At 42.3% G+C, this 18,480-nt stretch overlaps 2 protein-coding genes across 3 annotated transcripts in view; one reads left to right on the top strand and one right to left on the bottom strand.

Moving 5' to 3' along the window:
- Positions 1-135: 135 nt before the first annotated feature.
- polr3c (polymerase (RNA) III (DNA directed) polypeptide C) lies at positions 136-14,241 on the top strand. 2 transcript variants are annotated; one of them, XM_072460969.1, is made up of 13 exons: positions 136-226; positions 3,701-3,888; positions 4,838-5,102; positions 8,854-9,128; positions 9,413-9,517; positions 9,717-9,890; positions 10,374-10,425; positions 10,667-10,727; positions 10,810-10,960; positions 11,473-11,574; positions 11,658-11,707; positions 11,804-11,953; positions 14,140-14,241. In XM_072460969.1, exons 2-13 carry the CDS (start codon positions 3,742-3,744, stop codon positions 14,213-14,215), a joined length of 1,608 nt encoding a protein of 535 aa, XP_072317070.1. In that variant the 5' UTR covers positions 136-226; positions 3,701-3,741; the 3' UTR covers positions 14,216-14,241. The 2 variants fall into 2 exon arrangements, with proteins under 2 accessions (XP_072317070.1, XP_072317069.1); XM_072460968.1 differs by having other exon boundaries at positions 137-226; positions 3,681-3,888.
- Positions 14,242-14,762: 521 nt separating this feature from the next.
- itga10 (integrin, alpha 10) overlaps positions 14,763-18,480 on the bottom strand; it is a 54,365-nt gene continuing 50,647 nt past the window's right edge. Inside the window, exons 25-30 of the mRNA XM_072460791.1 lie at positions 18,245-18,358; positions 18,071-18,178; positions 16,795-16,908; positions 16,035-16,130; positions 15,844-15,957; positions 14,763-15,042 (exon numbers count right to left, since the gene is read on the bottom strand). Of these exons, the coding sequence (XP_072316892.1) occupies positions 14,986-15,042; positions 15,844-15,957; positions 16,035-16,130; positions 16,795-16,908; positions 18,071-18,178; positions 18,245-18,358 (603 nt within the window). The 3' untranslated portion in view covers positions 14,763-14,985. The remainder of the gene's footprint in view (positions 15,043-15,843; positions 15,958-16,034; positions 16,131-16,794; positions 16,909-18,070; positions 18,179-18,244; positions 18,359-18,480) is intronic.

Raw genomic sequence — 18,480 nt, forward strand, 5'->3', positions numbered from 1 at the left:
TAAAGAAAATTCTTCATAAAAAGCGCTTCTTGCAGAGAATTTTACAGTTAGAATATGGCTGCAGGAAGTGTTTGCAAAGATAAATCCTTCTAGCTTTGTTTATACAAATTGGATCAGTGCTCTGGGCCCGCCTTCTGTCCCGAAATGCACCGCGGCTCTTCGGCTAACAGCTAACAACAGAAGTGTCAGACACATGTGTTTCAAGTGTCACCAGATTGTTGCATCTGTAAGTTTGAATTACTTGTTTCTTACAAAGATTAGTGAGAGATTTCAGAACTCAGATACTTTGATAATGATCTCTTGACTTTTGTTGGTTTCGATTACCATCCTCTTCTCCGACAATGTAATCTAAGCTAAAAGCACTTTGAGTTGCCTTATGTATGAATTGTGCTCTATAAATAAACTTGCCTCGCCTATGGGTTTGTAGGGAAGTTGTTTATGCACTCACCTTTGTTTACAGCAGAGTTACTAAAAGCTCCCGTTGTTGTTTTACTTTTAATGGCAGTTGGCAGCCAACTGGAACGGTGCATTACCTACTTTGGTTGTACGTATTCAAACTTCAAAGTATCTTAAAACCCCGTCGTAGGAGCCAAAACCTCTGATAGATGTAGTGTTGGGAGCGGCCACAGAGTGGCGCTGTGGCCTCATGAGCAAAGGGTATTTAGGTGGGAACCTTGGTTCCGGGGACAGGTTGCTAGACGGGCAAGCGCCATAATAGATCCATGGCAAGCACACAGTTTGTTGACCGCTTCCGGCGGAACTGTCATGTAGTGATGGCGTTATGGTGATTATATTGTTTGATATCAAATTAAGCACTGCTTGATTGATGTCGTTGTTGTTGTTGTGTTACTTCCAATGGCGTCAGGCACCAAAAAGGCACATTCACCGCAACCTACTGCAGTTGCACGTCTTCACCGTTAAAAAAATTAAAACATGTTGTTGTTGTTTTATGGCGGTTGGTATCCTAGTGTTACATTACCGCCAGACTTTATTAGAAATGAGAGAGACTTGTTCCCACTGTGTTTATGTTTCTTTGTCTTCAAAGCCCATGAGATCAAAGCGCAAAGGAATCGAAGGCGCACACATTTTTTACACATATTATACACATTATATTGACACATGAGCGGTTTCCATAAAATGGAAAATAAACTAAAGTCTTCTTCTTGGGTGTTTTATGGTTAAAGAGTGAAGTCTGAAGTCTAAAGAGTTAAGAGTGAAGTCTGAAGAATAAAGTCTAAGATGTAAAACTACAGTGGGTGGTGGTAACACTTGGATACCAACTGCTATAAAACGCCAAAGAAGAAGAAAATTGTTAAATAATACATTAATTTGTATTACAAACCTCGTTCCCCTGTAGCTTGAGCTTTGGATTTGTATAACTTTCACCATTTTCTTTTCTGTTTTCACCATTAACCGTAACTGCTTCTATTCTTTGACTCTCAAGTAGATTTTTGTTTGTAACTTCCGGTCACACAGAGAGTTACCAAAATAAAAGCGAAACCATATTTACCTTTTTAAAGGGAGGGAGATGAGTGCGGAAAGACAGGAGTCACAGAGGAGTCACAGAGGAGTCACAGAGGAGTCACAGAGGAGTCACAGAGGAGTCACAGAGGAGTCACAGAGGAGTCACAGAGGAGGGACAGAGGAGGGACAGAGGAGGGACAGAGGAGGGACAGAGGAGCGACACAGAGGAGCGACACAGAGGAGCGACACAGAGGAGCGACACAGAGGAGCGACACAGAGGAGCGACACAGAGGAGCGACAGAGACAGAGGAGTGACAGAGGAGTGACAGAGGAGTGACACAGAGGAGCGACACAGAGGAGCGACACAGAGGAGCGACACAGAGGAGCGACACAGAGGAGCGACACAGAGGAGCGACACAGAGGAGCGACACAGAGGAGCGACACAGAGGAGCGACAGAGGAGAGACACAGAGGAGCGACAGAGGAGCGACAGAGGAGAGACACAGAGGAGCGACAGAGGAGCGACAGAGGAGCGACACAGAGGAGCGACACAGAGGAGCGACACAGAGGAGCGACAGAGACACAGAGGAGCGACACAGAGGAGCGACACAGAGGAGCGACAGAGACACAGAGGAGAGACACAGAGGAGAGACACAGAGGAGAGACACAGAGGAGCGACACAGAGGAGCGACACAGAGGAGCGACACAGAGGAGCGACACAGAGGAGCGACAGAGACACAGAGGAGCGACACAGAGGAGCGACACAGAGGAGCGACAGAGACACAGAGGAGCGACACAGAGGAGCGACACAGAGGAGCGACAGAGACACAGAGGAGCGACACAGAGGAGCGACAGAGACACAGAGGAGCGACACAGAGGAGCGACACAGAGGAGCGACAGAGACACAGAGGAGCGACACAGAGGAGCGACAGAGACACAGAGGAGCGACACAGAGGAGCGACAGAGACACAGAGGAGCGACACAGAGGAGCGACAGAGACACAGAGGAGCGACACAGAGGAGCGACACAGAGGAGCGACACAGAGGAGCGACACAGAGGAGCGACAGAGACACAGAGGAGCGACACAGAGGAGCGACACAGAGGAGCGACAGACACAGAGGAGCGACACAGAGGAGCGACACAGAGGAGCGACACAGAGGAGCGACAGAGACACAGAGGAGCGACACAGAGGAGCGACACAGAGGAGCGACACAGAGGAGCGACACAGAGGAGCGACACAGAGGAGCGACACAGAGGAGCGACAGACACAGAGGAGCGACAGAGACACAGAGGAGCGACACAGACACAGAGGAGCGACACAGAGGAGCGACAGAGACACAGAGGAGCGACACAGAGGAGCGACACAGAGGAGCGACACAGAGGAGCGACACAGAGGAGCGACACAGAGGAGCGACACAGAGGAGCGACACAGAGGAGCGAGCGACACAGAGGAGCGACACAGAGGAGCGACACAGAGGAGCGACACAGAGGAGCGACACAGAGGAGTGAGGCACGGCTCTGTGCCTCACACTTTGAGAAGCTCAAGTTTAAAGTATCAAACTATTGTGATCTCCTATTGACTGCTAACTTTACAAAGTAACAAACCTGTACATTTGTATTATAATTGGTGTTATGTATCTCAATTAGGATGAAATGAAGGATTTTAATCGAAATACTAAAAAGGTGCACTATGTAACTTTTCTGTCTCCATGGAAATCTTACCGTCGTTCCCGGAATGTCCCACAGTCTTATCTAGATTTTTATTTTGTGGTTATTTTTGTATTCCACAGCCAGTGCATCAGAAATGTGCTCAAATGTATAAATCATGAAAAGACCATAAAATGAACCATATAAACCCAGAAATATCACTTCTCACGATACATGATATTCACACGATACACACAATATTCTCATTCTGCAAAACAACAACTGCGATGGCCTATTCTACATTTTTCAATAAATTGCCCACCTCAACAAGTAATTCATCATAAAACATGCATTTTGAATCTGCGTGAGCTTGCTTCTCCACAGAGCTGACGTGTAGTTTGGCCAGATCACCTGCTCGTATGTAATGCCATACTGTGGGACATTCTGGGAAAAACAGTAGCACCTCCATGGAGCCGAGCAGACGGCGCTCCACCTGAACATACACACACCTTTAAAAACACACCATCATTATATCTGCATTATATCTCATTAAAATGCATCTTTTTACAGCTTTATTGATTTGTTTACAGGGTTTTCCTGTAAAGTCGTTGGTCTTTATGCGTTTGACGAGATGACGGCCAATGAAGTGCGGCTGTGTGGCCTCCTTCTGCGGGAGCACTTTGGACAGGTGGTGGAGAAAGTGGGATCGCACCTGCTCAGAAATGGGCCTCAGACTTTAAGAACCATCGCTCATGAGACGGGCCTGCCGCTCGACCAGGTAAACACACTTTTGTATGGTTTATTTTTTCATCTCGAAAAGAAGATAAAGATGACTTTCAGTTTTGATTTAATTTCATAATTATTTTATTAAATTTAAACAACATTTTATAATACAGAACACACACACACACACACAAATCAAATCTATTCCTCCAAAATTCGAACCTTTCTCCAAAACGCACCCTGATACTGACACAGGATCGGCTCTAGATTTCTCCCCAAACAAGCTGTCGCTCGTCTCATCACTCAAAAAAGATGTTTAACAGTTTTGAGAATAAGAAAGTATTTTATGTGTAATTTGGATTGGTTTAGCCAATCAGAGCCTATTAAAGGACAAACTTCTGCTCAGCTGTTGTGTCAAGAACCAGCTGAAACAAATAAAGGTGAACTAAATAAACAAACATCGCTCTGAGGCTGCAATTCAATATTTTATTTCATCTATTTATTTTATTATTTACATTTTGGGAATACATTGAAATATGTTATGCTCACTTTCTTTGCCTGTATATGAGGCATGACAAACGTCTGCCACAGGAGATGCTTTTGAACGCCACAGTTATCGTTGGTTCAAACACTATCACCCTATATGGACTGGCACATCCCACTCCAGCCTCCAGCACGTCCAGCCTCTTCACGCCAGCGTTAAGGTCGGAAAGGCCCCGTCCCCTGGAAAAGGCTCCCGTTCACACTACCTCCCAGGGGCAAAATACGGCCCTTGATCTTCATTAAAATGGGATTAATTGCCCAGCTCTAATCTGAATGAACTGTAAATGTAATGCTCTAAGGGAAAGCAACCTTCCCCATACACTAAAAATCTTGTCCATTCAGAAGTTTGAATATTGAACTGGTCAGAAAGTGTCAGCCGTTCTAGAGAATAAAGGATTAAAATGAACCTTTCAGCTGTTCAATATTATGTTGTTCCTCACCGTAATTGTCTGTAATCGCAGGTGAAGAAATCGTTGTGCGTTCTGATGCAACAAGGGGTCTGCACTTTCTGCTCCGGACGTAAAGGCCCCGGGAGCCCCGCCGAGTACTGCGCCAACGGAGAGCGCGTCCGGAGAATCCTGCGCTACCCTCGCTACATCTACACCGCCAAAACTCTGTACGGAGACACGGGCGAGCTCATCATCGAGGAACTGCTGCAAAGAGGCCACTTGACCATGAGCGAGACGGTGAAGACTGTGGCCGACAGGCTCACGCAGAACATGGAGGGTCAGTAGTTATGTACAGTCATGGTACGCTAGAAACAAGTGTAAACCAGAGAGAGTTAGGTTCTTTTAATACAACATAAAATGACATTAGGACTTAAATCATCTTACTGTGCAGATCTTTACTGCGTTTACTGTGAAATCAGTGTTTAATATACCATAAAGTGTAGCTAGATGTGTGCATGAATTCAAATATAGACAAAAAAGAGAAAGATTAGGCTCAAATGATCTGATTGAACCTAAACTTCAGTGTTCTGTTTTTTATCGTTAATGTGCTTTATATGAACTTGGATAGATTGGACAGAATAGTCTCTGCTGCTGTAGAGACTAAATGAGACTAAACAAATCCACCATGTTTAACCGGTAAAAAAAAAGTGTAGCTTTTCATATATCGTGTTAAAACAATAAAAAGGTGATAAAGACTATACATTAGGACTGATACGAGATTAAAGGATTTAAATGGGAACTCAAACACAATCTTTTCAAAATTTTGTAATAAATAATTTAGAATGTTTTCCTTAAAATGTGTCAAAATAAAATGAGCATTTCTGTCACATAAGGCAAGGCAAGGCAAGTTTATTTGTAGAGCACATTTCATACACAAGGCAATTCAAAGTGCTTCACACAGCAGGAAAAATGCATTCAAATCACAAAGAAATTACAGAAATACAATAAAATTAACTAAATTAAAAATTATCAATCCAACTGATTTTCTAAACTAATAAAATCACAAACAAAAGAGAAGAGTGCAAAGATAAAAATTAACTACAATAAAATTAACTAAATTAAAAATTATCAATCCAACTGATGCGCCATTTCCGTTCGGCCCTGCGGCACTCCCTTTTCTGTGCCCTGACCGAATCATCATTTCTCCACGGCGCCTTCTGCTTATTTTTAACCATTTTAGCCTTTATAGGGGCGATGGTGTCCAGAACATTCAAATTCACTAGATGTAACAGAGTTCAACAAATCATTTACATTAGAACATGAGACATTTTCAAAGTTTATCATTTCCATAAACAGTGCACCTGTGCCATCACTAATGTGTCTCCTCTGAACAACTGCAGGACCAACCGGAGGTTTGGGAGAAACAGACAGGTCAAAGAAGACACAGAAATGATCAGACAGAGCAACATCGATCACATTAACATTTGAAATATTTACCCCCTTTGTAATTATGAGATCTAGAGTGTGTCCTTTGCTGTGGGTGGGGCCTCTCACATGCTGAGTAAGACTGAAGGTTTCAAGGACAGCATCAAGCTCTTTAGCGTTTCTGTCACAAATATTATCAACATGCACATTGAAATCACCTGTAATGACCAAACCCTCAAAGTCTGTGCATATGACTGAAAGCAACTCAGTAAAATCATCAATAAAACTTTGGCAGTGCTGGGGAGGCTTGTATAAAACAATGAAGAGAATGGATGGAGACCGTTTTAGCTCCATTTTAAAGGATACATACTCAAATGATGAAAACCTGCGGGTAATTATTTCATCTCTAAAGACAGCACAGACTCCAGCCCCTTTTTTGTTTTCTCGTGTTTCAGATTCAAACTTAAAGTTGGGTGGAGCAGATTCTATCAGAACTACATTTCCTGTGTTTTTGTCAAGCCATGTTTCAGTTAAAAACATAAAATCAAGATTATAAGAAGAAATAAAATTATTAATTAAGAGAGATTTGTTACATAAGGATCTGACATTTAGCACAGCAAGTTTCAGACTAGTTTCAGTGAGACTGGGCTTTATCTTTTCACAGGGAATATGAATCACATTTCTCAGATTGGGCCTGACTCGCATTTTGTTTTTCCATCTCTGTGATGATGTGACTACAGAAATAGCACTAGGGGGGGCTCTTTTTACATAGGGCCCCGGGTTGGTTTGATTTTTAATGTGACAATAAGTCCCGGCAACGCTGAGACCCAGTGCATCCCAGCTATGGGAGATACCAGGTGAAAGGCGAGGTTGGATGGGTGGTGGGGCTTTTGTAGCCAAGGAGAGTTTGGGACCAGGTGAGAGGCGAGGGGGGATGGGTGGTGGGGCTTTTGTTGGTGTAGTCGGCTTGTGCAGGGAAGAGTTGATACGTATTGACATAGCCCTTGCTATATTGGGCGTGAGTGGAGCCATCTTAATGCCTGATTTGATCAGACTTTCAAAATGGCTGGGAAGGCCCATGGGTGAGAGTGGAGATGAGAAGGAGAATGATGAATCTTTAGTGGGAGTAGATGTTGCAGGGGGAACCCAGGGCTGGTGTGAAGGCAGGGGCGATGACAGGGATGTTGTTGGGCTTGTCACAGATGGGTCCAAGGCCTTTGAAGATTGTTCCTTTGCTGGAGGCGGTGGAGGTGAATGTGGAGCAGCTGGAGCTGAATCCTTTGCTGGTGGTGGTGGAGCAGCTGCTGATGAATCCTTTGGTGGAGGCTGAGGTTGTGGTGCTTTTGATGTTGAAACATTGGCTCGGTCTCTGGCTGATGGAGCAGGAATTCTTCTCTCATTCCTCTCTTCTCTAACTATCTGCTCAGGACCCTGTCCAGGCCCAGTCCAATGCCTCAGAGCGTGGAGCAGGTTCTCTGTCAGCACCCTCACTCCACCTCTGCATAGGTGGGGGCCATTTCTCTTAAACAGGTCCTCTCGTTTCCAGAATAGATAGAAGTTCTCAATATAGTGTAGTCCTCTCGGGGAACACTCTTTGGACAGCCATGTGTTCAGCTGAAGAAGCCGGCTAAACTTGTTTATCCTCCTGTCGATGTTTGGAAGAGGTCCACTTATGAATGTTTTGATTTCCATTTTATCAAGCACGTCGAATAACTTAAAGAAGTCTTTTTTCAAAACTTCAGTCTGTTCCCGCCGCATGTCCACTGCACCCACGTGCACAATCAGCTGTTTAGCTCCTCCATGCTTAGCCATAATATTTGGAAGGAGTGACGTTATCTCAGAAACAGTGGCGCTTGGAAAAGAATGTGTGTTTATCTTTTCATGCGTCACGTGACTTATCGCCGTCCCCAACTAAAACAATCTGCATGACCTTGGCTTGTGGCACAGTTCCTCCTTGCTGTATTTTGGCCACGTCATTTTTCCTTTTTTCATTTAATTCCATCTCTGAAAGTGGTAAAAATCTGTTGGTGAGCTGTATTTTAGGTGACTTCACGTTATCTTTGTATTGTTTAGGCTTTGCTCCAAGTTTGTTCCAAGAAACAGCCTGGTCTTTCTGGTTTTTAGACAGTTTTGGAAACGACACAGAGTCACTGCGGTTTAGTTTGAAAGTAGCAGTTTTTCTTGTAAAAAGTGTGCTCTTCTTACCGTCGGTTGACACAGGAATGGTATCGTGAAGAACTTTTTCAGATTCCAAAACAAATATCCGTGTTTTCAGCTCATTAATTTCTTGTTGATATTTCCGACAGCGTTCACAGTCTTTCTCCCTTCTTCTCACGGACATGTCGCTGTCGTCAGATATGTCGTTAAAACTGGAAACATGTTCTTAAAATCCTTGGTTTACTTGAAAAAGTCTAAAGCAAAAATGTTTGGAAGACAAAAACTGATTAAAAAGCAAAATAAATAAGGAAAGCAGCGATAGCAAGCGGATCGAGCAAAAAAGCGCGTGCACTCTTCGGAAGCAGGATCTTCAATAGACATAGACGATAATCTATTACATTTATTATGTGGGTATTATGTTGGCTGATATTGCAATAATATAACAATCCCTAATGTTTACGCTTCCTGATGCAAAAGTACTGATTGATATCTTCTGTACTGTTTAGAGGGCCGCAGCATGGATTACAGTGAAGTGTCCTCTGCGTTCTCAAAGTTGGTGGAAACTCACTTCCTTCAGCGCTGCCCTCCAATGGGGGAAGTAAAAAAAGCCCCTTCAGACACCCCCGCTCCTGCAGTCCGCACCACTCCTTCCTCTGCTGAGAGTTTCCCCGACTGTTACTCAGTGCCTCATGTCACGCTCTTCGGACGAGGAAAACGGCCCCTCGTCACCGAGGAAGGAGAGGACCAAAGAAACGCAAAAAAGCCCAAAATGGAGACACAGGTATCATGGAAACATAAATATCTCTTATTCTGCATTTTTAGACTTTTAACCGTGTTATAAATGCACTAGCGTTGCCTGTGCACCACTTACATCAGTCCCCTACATATCACCACAAACTAAACTTTGTTTCCTTTCTAATGGCATAAAACATGTATTTTGGTCAAAGAACTCTATTTTACAATTAAAAATGATGTATGAAACCTCTGATTCCTCCTTTATAACATGTATTAATATTGTTCAGAGTTGACTAATGTCTGTGTAACTTGTATTTGTGTCACGTTTAGAAGCATGGTGATGAGGGCATTTACTGGCAGGTGAATTTTGAGAGGTTTCATCTCCACTTCAGAGACCAGACCATCATCACCGCTGTAGCCAACAAACTCGACCAGGTGAAAGTCTTAGATTGTCGTTTTTGTTGAGCTTGAAAACATGTAACAAGATGAACAATTGTTGAATTTGTAAAAGACACATTAGAAGCTCTAGAAATATAGTTTAGTGAAGTTGAAAGGCTCTTGAAAAGTGCCAAGTCTATTTTCAGTCTGACGTTTGAAGTGGCTTTCTCCTCCTCATCCTTCTATTTTGATTCAGACCAGCAGCGAGATCGTTCGGACGATGCTCCGGATGAGTGAAGTGACCACATCTCCCGTAGCGACCTGCACGAAGCCCCTCTCGGCCAATGAAATCTTCCGATCTCTCCCCTCGAGCTACAACATCCAGAGGCAGATCTTAGACCAGTACCTCAGTCTTCTGGTCGACGACCCGGTACGTTTCCTGCACGACTCGTGGACACATCTGTATTTTGTTTGTTTATAAAGCTCTCGTTGATTATTTTACACGTTTGCTGAACATGAGATCAAGTATTCGTCGATGAAGATCACTAGAATTCTTATTTTACATTTTCACCTAATCGATGCAGAGCTAAGGAAAAAGGCTTTCAGTAACTTTGCTCCCGGTCTATAGAAAATGTTTAAATTAAATTATTTGATGCCTGTTAATGGATTCAGAGACCACAGAACCAGTGCTCACGATTGATCCAATTTTGTATTTGTAATTGTGTTTTTAGGTATTTGTTCATTTTATTATTCGTTTTATTAGAATTCTACCAGGATATCATGCGTTTCTTTGTTTTATTTGTATTTTATGTTCATCGAGGTACCAACAAAAAGGATAAATGAAGGATAAATAATAAAATATCACAATTATTGGTGTATATGAGTAATAACGGATCTGTGTTCTATTTAACAGATGGAGTTTGTGGGAAAAGCTGGTGAAAGTGGAGGAGGAATGTTTGTTGTCAGTATCATTTTACCGCTGATGATGTATTTATCGTAATTTTGTTAGATTATTTGCCTTTAATGTTCAACAATATGGCATTAAACATATCCATCTTGCATTTTTCAATCATATTTTCCTACTGCGCCTTTAAATGACTAAATGTATGTCTACAAGTCACCAGCTTTATTCGATCAAAATTCGATCAAAATCTACATTGTATTTCTTTGCTTACACTACATTGTATTTCTTGACCAAGTTCTCAGATTTGAACAAAGCTCTTTCTAATTTAGCGCGAGCGACACTTGAGTCCGTCGTGCAGGAGAGGTAAATGTACATTATACTGTCTCCAATTACGTGAGGCTTTTGTCTATTTTGTGTTGATGCATTTACATATTTTCACGATCAGATTTGGATCGCGGTCGGCGCGCATCTTCCGCTTGTTGTTAAGGACTCGTCATTTAGAGCAAAAGCAGGTGGAAGACTTTGCCATGATCCCTGCTAAAGAGGCAAAAGACATGCTCTACACACTGCTGTCCGAGAACCTCGTCCAACTCCAGGTTTGGAATGAATGCCATCCAGTCCAATTCACTTTGGACGATTCAAACATTTGCATTTGTGGGTGTGAATGACGGGATTAAGTATTTGAAGTATTTCTCAACTTTTTAGAGGAGGCATACTATGTTTTTCAGGTGCTTGGTATTGAACTATAACATAAGTAAATCGTTATTCATCATTTTTTTCAACGTAAACCGCAATATTTAAGTAAAACGATGTAACCAGAAGCAGCAGATTGTCATGTACATGTTTTTATTGTTGAAAAGTGGCTAGTTTAGAGCTCTACATGTGTCACTGGAAGTCTTCATTTTTCAACTAATCATACATAATAAACGTGGATGTGGGTGGGGGTAGGGGATAGGTGAAAACAGGAATTTGTGAGTTGCGGGAAAATGCAAGATCACCCAACCAAACATGCATGAGTGAATCAAAACTTGGAGTAAACTAATGCTGAGTAAACACTAGCAAAGGTTTATTTATTTAAATCTCCTCTTGTCATTGTGTTTGTTTTCAGGAAGTCCCAAAGACCCCGGATTACGCTCCATCTCGCACTTTCTACCTCTACACGGTCAACCAGCTTCCCACGGCGAGGATGCTCCTGCAGAACTGCTACAAGGTAAACACTTCTCTGAATGCAACTGGCAAATATCAACGGCTCGCGTCTGTTTTTGATTTGTTGCGTTTGGTTTGGGCTTTCAGTCGGTGGGAAACCTGATAGAACGGCGTTTGTTCGAGACTAAAGAAAGCAAGTGAGTCCTACTGTAACTCGGGTGATGTTTTTGCACGATGAGGATGAAAAGTACCTGTTGCCGTTTGTGACCTCGGTATTATTTCTTTCTTGCCAGGCGTTTGCTGGAGAAGTCTCAGAGGATTGAGGCGATCTTGGCGTCTCTGCAGGTGAGCGGAGCAGAGCCAGAGCAGCTCAACGAGGTGGAGGAGATGATCACTGCGCCGGAGAAACAACAGCTCGACGCCCTACGGCTCCACGTTAACAAGTAACAACGCACATTTGACCGTTTACACTGTGGGCCAGAGACATTCGGACAGAGATGAACGTTTGAGTTTATTTATTTAGCAAAACGTATTCAAGCCCCACTTTAAATGAAAGCTGAGGATGCACTTTAAAACCTTATCAATTATATGACTGTTTTGAAGAACTAGACAAAAGAGACTATGATGAGAGACTATGACGAGAGACAATGACGAGAGACAATGACGAGAGACAATGACGAGAGACAATGACGAGAGACTATGACGAGAGACTATGACGAGAGACTATGACGAGAGACTATGACGAGAGACTATGACGAGAGACAATGACGAGAGACAATGACGAGAGACAATGACGAGAGACAATGACGAGAGACTATGACGAGAGACTATGACGAGAGACTATGACGAGAGACTATGACGAGAGACTATGACGAGAGACTATGACGAGAGACTATGACGAGAGACTATGACGAGAGACTATGACGAGAGACTATGACGAGAGACTATGACGAGAGACTATGACGAGAGACTATGACGAGAGACTATGAGAGAGAGACTATGAGAGAGAGACTATGAGAGAGAGACTATGAGAGAGAGACTATGAGAGAGAGACTATGACGAGAGAGACTATGACGAGAGACTATGACGAGAGACTATGACGAGAGACTATGACGAGAGACTATGACGAGAGACTATGACGAGAGACTATGACGAGAGACTATGAGAGAGAGAGACTATGAGAGAGAGAGACTATGAGAGAGAGAGACTATGAGAGAGAGAGACTATGACGAGAGACTATGACGAGAGACTATGACGAGAGACTATGACGAGAGACTATGACGAGAGACTATGACGAGAGACTATGACGAGAGACTATGACGAGAGACTATGACGAGAGACTATGACGAGAGACTATGACGAGAGAGACTATGACGAGAGAGACTATGACGAGAGAGACTATGACGAGAGAGACTATGACGAGAGAGACTATGACGAGAGAGACTATGACGAGAGAGACTATGACGAGAGAGACTATGACGAGAGAGACTATGACGAGAGAGACTATGACGAGAGACTATGACGAGAGACTATGACGAGAGACTATGACGAGAGACTATGACGAGAGACTATGACGAGAGACTATGACGAGAGACTATGACGAGAGACTATGACGAGAGACTATGACGAGAGACTATGACGAGAGACTATGACGAGAGACTATGACGAGAGACTATGAGAGAGAGACTATGAGAGAGAGACTATGAGCGAGAGACTATGACGAGAGACTATGACGAGAGACTATGACGAGAGACTATGACGAGAGACTATGACGAGAGACTATGACGAGAGACTATGACGAGAGACTATGAGAGAGAGACTATGACGAGAGACTATGACGAGAGACTATGACGAGAGACTATGACGAGAGACTATGACGAGAGAGACTATGACGAGAGAGACTATGACGAGAGAGACTATGACGAGAGAGACTATGACGAGAGACTATGACGAGAGACTATGACGAGAGACTATGACGAGAGACTATGACGAGAGACTATGACGAGAGACTATGACGAGAGACTATGACGAGAGACTATGACGAGAGACTATGAGAGAGAGACTATGAGAGAGAGACTATGACGAGAGAGACTATGACGAGAGAGACTATGACGAGAGAGACTATGACGAGAGAGACTATGACGAGAGACTATGGAGAGAGACTATGACGAGAGACTATGACGAGAGACTATGACGAGAGACTATGACGAGAGAGACTATGACGAGAGAGACTATGACGAGAGAGACTATGACGAGAGAGACTATGACGAGAGACTATGACGAGAGACTATGACGAGAGACTATGACGAGAGAGACTATGACGAGAGAGACTATGACGAGAGAGACTATGACGAGAGAGACTATGACGAGAGAGACTATGACGAGAGAGACTATGACGAGAGAGACTATGACGAGAGAGACTATGACGAGAGAGACTATGACGAGAGAGACTATGACGAGAGAGACTATGACGAGAGAGACTATGACGAGAGAGACTATGACGAGAGACCTATGACGAGAGACCTATGACGAGAGACCTATGACGAGAGACTATGACGAGAGACCTATGACGAGAGACCTATGAGACTATGACGAGAGACTGAGACTGTTGTTATTGTGCTTTATCCAGGTTGGATTCTGCAGAGAACCAGGTGGATGAAACCATCTTTCTTCTGGAATCCTACATTTTCTCCACAACGACCTGAACGGAGAACACTAGTGATGATGTAATGATGATATAATATAAGAATAATTTCCACACGGCTAAACGATATGCTATTAATAATGTGTTATGGTTTGAGCATTTGAAGAATTTGAGTTGGAATAAAATACAAAAAAATATTGTAGACTGGTGTGTTTTGTATGAAAATAATAAATAAAATTGCAATATCAAGTTGTTTAAATGACCTTGTAACAGTTTGGCAATTAGGAGAGATTTATGGCTGTGCATAAAATAATTGTTTAAATCAAATTGAGAAGCATCAATGATCAGCTTTAACATTTTAATAAAGAGGTCTGACTAAAATAATAGCATCTTGTTAAATGTTCATGAACTGAAAATTAAGAAAAACAGTCAATTTGGTTTTAAATAGGAAAAAGAAAACCATTATTGATCAAAACAAGGAAGACTACAATAATTGATTTATTAAAAATAAATAAATTTGACATGAAGTTAACTTGATGTAAGAAATTATACATTAAAACACAACAAACTGATTGAACTGACACGGAAATGTATTAAATAAAATGAAGCAGTTTATTATTACGTTAAGTTTATTTCACCTTTTTTAAAATTACAAAAAAGTTTATGTACATTAAGTGCCCCTAACCCTTCCAAAACGGGGTTGTGCATTGGTTGTAAACTCTCCCGCTGCTGCCTTTGGTCTGGCCCTGTGCCGTCCTGGTCCAGGGCGTCCGGTCTCTGCAGCGCCGGAGTCAAATTCATCCGTGCAACGAATAAAGTCTGCGGCGAGCTTCAGTCCTCGTGGTTCTCGTCCTCCTCTTCTCTCTGTTTCCGAGTAAAGAATCCCAGCTGAGGAGAAAGCACGGAAGTAACACATTTAGTCTATAGAAAACGCTACAAAAAACAACAAATCTACGTCAAATGACTTCAGAATGTTGGCATCTTTTTATTCAGTGAGTCAGGCCTTTTGTTTACAGCTGCTTTAGGGACTGATATTGTTGTATGTGTGTTGTTCATGGTAAGTTTTGTGTTTTTATTATTTTATTCTGTGTTTCAGCTGTTTTTGTGTCTCTGAAAGGTGCTGTACAGATAAAATGTACTTATTTACTTATCTTCATTTGAGTGGTTTTCCTTTATTTACTAGAATATTTGATTTGAGATTTATACAAAATAAATAAAAAAAATTGACAAATGTTCAAGTCTGCCATCAAATAAGAGCATCTGTTTACTGTTTATTTCTCCTAGTTTCATGTTTGTTTGTTCTCAACAGTGAAGCGTGCCATTATTTAGTACAAATTATTATTATTGCAATGATTTAAAAAGCAATAAAAAACATTTCAGTCAAGTAATCTGGGTCTATTTTGTAATTTAATCCAAACTAGATTTATTTATATTTATTCTTAGTATTTTTAACTACAATTGTTTGTTTTTGTTTCGTTTATCATAAGAGATTTCTAATATTAAAGGTGCACTTTGTAACTTTTCACGTAGCATAAGCATGTCTATCCAACATTAATTCAATTTTGTGTTTTTCTTGCTCAAACGTACCTCGAAAAACATGCGTTCTCACCGTGAGCGGGACGAGCACGTGTCACCCACCACCAGAAAGGTTCCGCAGTGCACCTTTAAGTGTATTTGACCCGTAATTACCTTCCATAGTATAAACGTGATCAGTGCCAGTAGTAGTAACCCTCCGATGATGCTTCCGATCAGTATCCAGAGCGAGATGGGAATGGCTCTCCCCTTCAGCACCTCCAGAACCGTCTACAAAGATTAAAAACAGGACTTTAGCGCGATCAGAAGTCCGCTCGCTCCTTCGACGATCCGTTTGTCGCTTTCACCTCTCTCCAAACGGCTCCTGTCTCCAGCCGGATGAGGTTGGTTTCCCGAGCGGCGACGTTGTACGCTCCTATAATCCTGGCTGATTTGTACTTGGCCTGCGCAGAATGGAGTATAAACGTGCAAGGTTCAGGGTGGAGATGGCCTTTTATGTGTCGTCTCAGTAACGATATTCAGCTGATATTTTAACAATGCATCAAGAATGTGCCTAATTGTGTACCAGTAGTTGTATTTTAATCATTGTAAGTGTTGTGGACAAACAGAATTTGAAGCACATACGAAAAGAGCTTTCCATAAAACAAAGACAGTGGCATTTTAAATCAATTAAATGTATTAGTACCGGTAAATAGTCTCTGTCTCGAAGCCTTCAGACCCCATTGTTCAACCTTTATTTGGTCAATAAATGAAGTCGCATTGTACAATAAAAATAATTGTTTGACTTGTTGACTAATTAAAAAATAAATCCCTTCTAGTCGACAACTTAACTCATTGATCATAAGTTGCAGCACTGTTTTAAACCCTTGTTTGGAAGATTACAATGACATTTCTCTCTTTTTTGATGCAATATTCTAATTTATTCTCCCAAACAATGTGATATTATACATTTTATGGGGTATTTTTCAACCTCTAGTTCAGGGTGAATACAGGTGCGCATACAGCTAGAAAACACAGGTGCGCTTGAGGAAAATCAGACTAAAATCCAGACTTATAAAATATGTTAACTTCTAATTTGTTTGTTTGGTCTGGTGACTGACGCCTTACATTTCTGAAGAAGTCGTCGTGCACTCTGCGGCTGACCCGAATGACCGCGGCCTGACCCCTTGTCAGCTGCTGGACCTCACACGTGACCTCGGTGCACCACGACCTGCTGCAGTTCTACACACAAACCATGAAGATACAAGGAGAGGGAAACTTTAGACACTGATGTTTCTCCAAAGGTGTGTCTCAATCTAGGTCTTTATGCTTTTGAAGACAAGCAGGGTCTCTCCAAGCCTTTGCAGTCTCTACGTTAGGAATACAAGTATGTTACTGTTTTACTCTGACGCCTCAACTTCTCAGTGGTCAAGCACACGGACTGAGAAGAAAGAGTCGATTGGAAATTGTGTGTGAGTTTTCCCTCTGGAGGATCAGACTTAGACAAACTTCATTGATCCACAAGGGAAATAACTTGGACACAGTAGCTAACACACTGTAATGTATTGACCAGATTGAAAAAACAAAACAAACAAAAAAATGTAGGCAATTAAAGTAGCAAAAAAAGAGCTAAATTTTTCAAATTAGGTTGAAAAAAGGTACAAATCAGTATATGTACAAAAATAATAAAAGTAAGAGTAAGAGTAACTGTTATTATTTGGTGTATTCCCCAATTTGTCCAGGATCGGTCCATGATAAACAAGGCTTCAAAGGGGGTCATTAAAAAAAAAAAAAAAAAGCCCAGAGAACCACCTTTGAAACCTTTTCGACTCAAAGGGCTGAAACTATCATCAAAACTACAAATTGCTTTAAGCTGTGACCACATGGTGAAGTTAAAGATACTATACTGTACAAGTTTCTCCATGGCCTAGCGCCGAAGAACATCTCAGACATGTTAGAGCCATATGAACATATGTAAGTCCATGTGATGGTTAAATATGTAATTTCGGGGTATTGGCAGTGCCCGTCATCGCCCCCTGCTGTCTCTGGGCGGAAAACCAGCAACATATTCCAACAGTGACCCAAAAACAACTCTCCTGAGAAACCCTGGCTCTTTTGTCATGTTATGTTTGTGTATGTGATTAGACTGTCTCATTATGACAAAGAAAAGTAAATTTGCAGACAATGTATTTTCACACGGAACTGCAGGGGGAGCTCTATCACCAGAGTTACTTAGTTTTGCTTTAAAATAAGAAAATCAACACAACATTTTGGTCCATTTGTAGATCATTTGACAAGGTAAATCTACTTAAATAAAGATAACTCACCTGGATATTACCTGTTGCAGTGCATGGTATCAAAATTGGGATGGGGTATTGAGTATTTTTGATTAATATGGACTCACCAGGATGTCATTTTGAACCATGTCTTCCGGGTGCAGCGGCCGCACGTCTCTTTGTCTGGCTTTGAGCTGAGCCAGATTACTGACCACGCTGCAGTTAACCCCAGTGGCCTGTGACGGGACGCTTTAGTTTAGTTTCACGATACCGACAGAGGCGTGTACGTGGACCGTACTCACGTTATAAGAAGAGACATCGGTGACGGTCATGAAGACTCGGTCCTCCGCTGCCACCGACGGGAGGTGCAGCTTCACCTCCAAATTACTCACGGAATAACAGCCCAGATTTTGTACCTGAACACGGACCGGAACGGAAAGAAGCGTCATTCAAATGCAACTGTGGCAGCGCTTACATCAGGCGTGTCCAAACCTTTTTACACAGAAGGCCGCATTTTGAAACTGAAACGGAGCAGAGG

This window comes from Eucyclogobius newberryi, unplaced genomic scaffold (assembly GCF_026437365.1).
Source record: "Eucyclogobius newberryi isolate DKJ021-1_F unplaced genomic scaffold, fEucNew1.0.hap1 SCAF_3, whole genome shotgun sequence".
Taxonomy (NCBI): domain Eukaryota; kingdom Metazoa; phylum Chordata; class Actinopteri; order Gobiiformes; family Gobiidae; genus Eucyclogobius; species Eucyclogobius newberryi.

Excerpts from the sequence above, each read along its gene's own strand:
- polr3c (XM_072460969.1), top strand. The coding sequence starts at position 3,742 with ATGACGGCCAATGAAGTGCGGCTGTGTGGCCTCCTTCTGCGGGAGCAC. Across the intron at positions 11,708-11,803 it reads TTCGAGACTAAAGAAAGCAA|GCGTTTGCTGGAGAAGTCTC; the intron begins GTGAGTCCTACT and ends CTTTCTTGCCAG. Across the intron at positions 11,954-14,139 it reads CTACGGCTCCACGTTAACAA|GTTGGATTCTGCAGAGAACC; the intron begins GTAACAACGCAC and ends TGCTTTATCCAG.